At 42.9% G+C, this 6000-nt stretch overlaps 1 protein-coding gene across 1 annotated transcript in view; it reads right to left on the bottom strand.

The window, feature by feature from the left end:
• ipo11 (importin 11) overlaps positions 1–6000 on the bottom strand; it is a 161197-nt gene that overhangs the window by 27968 nt on the left and 127229 nt on the right. The window contains exon 27 of the mRNA XM_080531365.1: positions 3638–3733. Within this exon, the coding sequence (XP_080387491.1) occupies positions 3638–3733 (96 nt within the window). The remainder of the gene's footprint in view (positions 1–3637; positions 3734–6000) is intronic.

Raw genomic sequence — 6000 nt, 5'->3', positions numbered from 1 at the left:
AAGTGGCTTATCAGCATAAAAGTGGCGTGTCGGCATTAAAGTTATGAGAGCGGAAGACACAACCACCCGCCTGCCCTCGCGCACACACACCTCATGTTGGCTGCATGCAGTAAAGAGAGAGATAGAGGAACTGAGTTTGCTTAAACCTTGTGGCCTGCCTGCCTGCCTTCCTTACTAGAGCTCAGAGACAACACAGAGATAAATACATGCACAGACATGCATTAATAGACACTATTAATTGAGTGTAACACTCATATACCTAGAAACACGCATGCAAATGCACGCACACAGTCACATGTCATGCACAGACATACACTCGCACAGACATACACTCGCACAGTGACAACACACACACACACACACACACACACACACACACACACACACACACACACACACACACACACACACACACACACACACACACACACAGGAGGCATATCCATCATGCAATTTTATATGGTGCAGTAGTGGATGTGCCATAGGCTGTGTTCGGAATAGCATACTAGCATACTACTCATACTAGATGTGACGTAGATTTGAGTATGCGAGAGCGTTCACACTGTACAGTATGCGAGATCTGAGTATGCGAGATGACAAGACACATCTGGGGTAGTGCATCGTCTGGGGTAACTGAGGTTATAGAAAGTTTAGGCTGTAAATTGTCAATCCCATTTGGCAACCCTGTGCGCTTTCAGCCTCGTCAAACTGCGTCATACAAACTCGTCATACAGCTGTTGTTTACATTGTCCGATAGCCTGGAAAATAAAAAAGCTTGAAATAAACTTAGTTTTTTGCACAGATTTGAGTGTGCAGATGCTGCTTTTTTGCACTCTATTTGATACTCTTCAGCTGCAGCACCCCAGCTAAGTCTGATCACGGATGAGCGGTGGTCTTTTCACCATACTGGGAATTAACATGGTGAAATGCATTCTTAGACATGTCTACGTCGTCATGATTACAAATATGCCACTTGAAATGCATGAAATCCAAGTTTATTTGTGTCTTAAGGCTAATGCACACAGCGTGCGATTTTGTCACACGACAACATTCGATTCTCAGCCTGCCTGGTCCGACTTGGGTGGTGTGAATTGAGAATCGAATGTTGTCGTGCGACAATATCGCATCGCACGCCGTGTGCATTGTCTCATTCAAAACAATGGAATCGAATTTGCGGTGCGACAAAATCGCACGCCGTGTGCATTGGCCTTTACACACACGTTCACCTAGTATTTGACTGCTTGTAGCCCAATCACGAATGATCCCAGTATTGTCGCTTCAGACGGACAAGTTGGTTGTATTGTGCTTGCTGCAGCAAGCCCACGATATGCTCATATATATTTATTTTAATCATGTTCTTCTACCAACTGCTAAGACAACAATATAGTAAGCTAGTTACTTGAGCTAGCTAAAGATATTGGCCCCCCAAATCATTTTACAACTTGTTGTAATTATGTTACGATGTTTCTGTCGAACTCCGTAAGAGAAGGTTTGTAAGCAACGCAGGGTGCGTTCGTAAATTCGCTCTGAGAGCGCCGGAGCGCACACTGGGTTCAACGTCATAAAGGGACCAGGTAATTTGATTGGACGAGGCATTCCATGAGTGCTGATCAGATTTCCAGGGCGAATTTACGAACGCAGCCGTAATGTAGCTAGCGAACAGAAGACAGAAAAAAATGTCAGATCAGATATATAAACGGGTTATTTTGATAAACTGGACACATTTTGGGAATATATGTGGTTACTTTCTCGCCTGAAAACATATTAAAACTTCATAATGTGACATGTTGTAAAGTAACACTTGTAAAGCCAAAATTACAGCTTTTAGCCAATGGAGGTTTAAAATGGAGGAATTTGAATTCGCCGCTCCGGCCGGTGCGAAATGCATTCTGGGAGGCAGTATGCATACTGCAGTGTAAACGGTCGGCTGGTTTTCACATACTTATTATGAATTTAGTAGGCAGTATGCAGTATATACTCATTGAGTATGCTAGTATGCAGTATGCTAGTATACCATTTTGAACACAGCCATAGAGAGAGATGAACAGGTTGAAGGAGAGAACCTCAGGGCATGACATCTCATCTAAAACTCACGACTTGACTTACTCACTGCACTGCGGCATCAGCCTCACATGACACGCTGAATATGGGTGCACACACACACACTTACTGAAATGGCTTGCAAGACATGAATAGCATATATGCACGATTCCTTGACCTCACTTGAGACAAAGAAACGTTGACACATTGGTAGCACTACCTGGCACGGAGCGCAAAGTATCAACGGGCGTGTTATTATTCAGTGGCAGCTGAATTTCAAATAGATAACATGCTACTTTATCGGCTTTACGGATACCAGGCGTTGTGGCATAGAATATGAGAATTGTATGTAGAGTATTGAATACTGTCCTTGTTGCAACTAAATAAAACTTCACACTCCGATACTACACTGCAGAGTTTGACGTCAGATGCATGAGTTTTTGCAAAGCACAACTGTCAGAAAAACATGCCGGCATTGATAAAAGCAATCGATAACCTTGGAGCCATACGATTCCGATGGATCGAACAATTTGGTACCTTGGTTTGCTACCTGATTGATCCTGCCAGTAGCATATGCTTGTCTCAAAGATTAAGCCATGCAAGTCTAAGTACACACAGCTGGTACAGTGAACCTGCGAATGGCTCATTAAATCGGTTCTTGATTCCCATCCCAGACACAGACACATACACACCACCACCCTACCCCCCCCCCCCCACACACACACACACAGAGACACACACAATTTCCTCTAAATGTCCCATTATTTGCAATAATGTTTAAGTTTATTGCAAAAAGGAGCAGCACACATTCTTATTATCATATTCTGCGCTGCAGTGCACAGATCCTAACTTTCCAAACATTCCCAAACTAACCATACTAAGTTATATTCTCCGCATCAGTGTCTCAGTTTATTAAGGAACAGGAATAGCAAACAAGTCTATTCGCTACAGTATACTTCATCGCCTCCCAACCACTTATCGTAAGTAAATATAGAAGATATATACGGTATATATATATATAAAGATGGACCAAAACGTTTAAAAAAATACTTGGGGGGGTTCATTCTGCTCCTGGGGAGTGGGGGGGTGTGGTGTGCCAGTAGTAGCAGGGTGGTACCAGGGCAAGAGGGTATTGGGCATGGGTCATAGGAGAGTGCTGAGGTTAACACCTTATCACAGAGTGAAACACTGTTCTACGGGCCATTTCACAGACCATTACACCGCTAGATTGGTACAGCCACTGAGAGGTGTCGAGACACAAACATGCAGCAGCCTCCCGTTCTCCACACACCTATGAGATTTTAGGCTTTTTTTTCTCCTACCTCTCCAGCTCTTTTTGAAGGGCTTATGCGTCAGTCTTGTCATGCTTCTCACAATCTCATGGCAACAACTCTGCAATATTTATTTTGAGATACTCTTGAAGACTTTCGCTTTCTGTCCCTCGATTCTATGTTTCTTCTTTACATTGACATCTTCGAATTCGGATACTTTTTTTTCTAATTTCATTTTTTCTAATTTCATTTTTTTTAATTTCAGTCTCTCAGTTTACTTTGCAAGGTTGTGGTTTGACTTGTGGTCATGTTGCCGTCAGACTTACTCTTTGAAGGTTGCTGTGTCGGTGTCCTCTGTCATCACGTCGTGCAGTGCCTCCACGCAGATGTTGATGATGCCACAGAACTTGTCCTGGATCACGCTGCAACACAGAGATAGGATGAACAGCTTATCAACACAGAGATAGGATGAACAGCTTATCAACACAGAGATAGGATGAACAGCTTATCAACACAGAGATAGGATGAACAGCTTATCAACACAGAGATAGGATGAACAGCTTATCAACACAGAGATAGGATGAATAGCTTATCAACACAGAGATAGGATGAACAGCTTATCAACACAGAGATAGGATGAACAGCTTATCAACACAGAGATAGGATGAACAGCTTATCCTGGATCACGCTGCAACACAGAGATAGGATGAACAGCTTATCCAACACAGAGATAGGATGAACAGCTTATCCTGGACAACACAGAGATAGGATGAACAGCTTATCCTGGACAAAAAGATAGCAAAGAAAAACAGAACTTCTCCTGCAACACACTAACACATTGCACAAATTAAAAGGCACAACACTTATCCAACTTGTTAAGGCGTTGCCAAACAAGACATGGTTTGGACATGGCAAGACATGGTTTGGACATGGCAAGACATGGTTTGGACATGGCAAGACATGGTTGGACATGGCAAGACATGGTTGGACATGGCAAGACATGGTTTGGACATGGCAAGACATGGTTCGGACATGGCAAGACATGGTTTGGACATGGCAAGGCAACACTGTGACATTGTTGGATGCAGAAGCAGTCAGGTACACAGGCTATGTGGCCGTTGAATATGGACCAGTGTGTCAGAAAAGCCCTCAGGATTATTAGGGACCCCAGCCACCTGAATCGGAAACGGTACCCAGAAGACGTCAAACAGCTATTTCCCCCAAGCAATCAGGTCCCTGGAGAAGTCCACTGTAAGAATACAAAAGACTGCCTCCCCCAAACCAACTACAACATTGAACATATTATATTATTATAACTAGTTGCATGCTACTGGATTACTTGTTAACTACTTGACTACTGTGCTGTATTAATATTGCATTTCATCTCATTATACTTATTTCATTCATATAAGACAATCGAAGCCACGGTAGTACCATCACTTTATTACTGTAGTATTACTTATTTGATTTATTTACTTATTATTGTGAATTTGTATCTTGATGCTGCAATGCCAATATTGAGGAACCAGCCAAAGAATTGTACTCTTGTGTATTTGTACATTGAGATGTAAAAAAAGCGATTCTGATTTTGATTCTGATATCCAGGGTGATCAGAAACACAGTTAAAGTGGTCCCTTTGAACCACTTGAGCATTGCAACCTATTGTAAGAGGTTGTACAGACGACGTGTGTGTGTGTGTGTGTGTGTGTGTGTGTGTGTGTGTGTGTATGCGCGCATGCATGGTGTAAAGAGTCAAAGCCATGCCATTGCCATAACGCTGAGAATCCTAGCTGGGATCACATATGGCGTATCAGATCAGTCATACACTGCACGTGTACATTGCCTCCTGGAGGAGAGCAGCAATAATTCATTCTCCGAAAAAATAGGAGAGAAATTTGGATCTGTGGATCGAAGGTTATACCTAACACCTATCATGCTGCTTCTCAACTCATCACACACATTTCTGCTACAGTGACATTGCATGGGTCTCAAATCTCACCTGTTCACCCTTTTTGCTTTCCAATTTATATCCCCATATACTGTAGCAAAAAATAAATAAATCTCCTTTATCCTCCCTCCCTGCCTGCCTGCCTCTTCTCTCCCTGTCTGTCTGGTTGACCCCTCTCTCTCATCTCACTGTTATCTGCAAGAGCAGTGAGATGGACAAAAATCAGAAATCCTTGGAATGTGCTACAGGTCACTACATACTTCACTACATACTTCAAGGGGGTAAACACTGAACAATCACGCCTGTGAATGCTGATGATGTCCATTGTGGCGTAGTCATGACGATTCCAATTAATTGTGTGTAATCATGATACATCTTCGGTACACAGCAACGGCATCGCCATCACAACAATTATCATTTTGTAATGGATGCAGAAATTCAAAATCCATACGACATTATAAACAGATGCTGTGTGCAAGAAGAGGGTGTAACAGTAAATCGCTGTTATGCATTCAGCAGACTGAGTAAGAGGGGGGAGGTGGGTGGTTGTGAAAGCAATACCAGAAATTCAATTCCACCATATTGCAGTGATCAGACCAGAGGCAGATCAGTCGATTCCATTTCTGAAGCTTGTATTGAGGCTGAGGTTTGGCTGACAGAGAGAGTGGAGAGGGAGGGAGAAAGAGGCCTGTGCCTGGACAGAGGGAAAGTAAATGAATAATTGATTAGCATGGTTGGAGA

The sequence above is a fragment of the Nansenia antarctica genome, assembly GCF_963989245.1.
Source record: "Nansenia antarctica genome assembly, chromosome: 5".
Classification (NCBI taxonomy): Eukaryota; Metazoa; Chordata; class Actinopteri; order Argentiniformes; family Microstomatidae; genus Nansenia; species Nansenia antarctica.
This window is presented reverse-complemented; position numbering and strand designations above follow the sequence as displayed.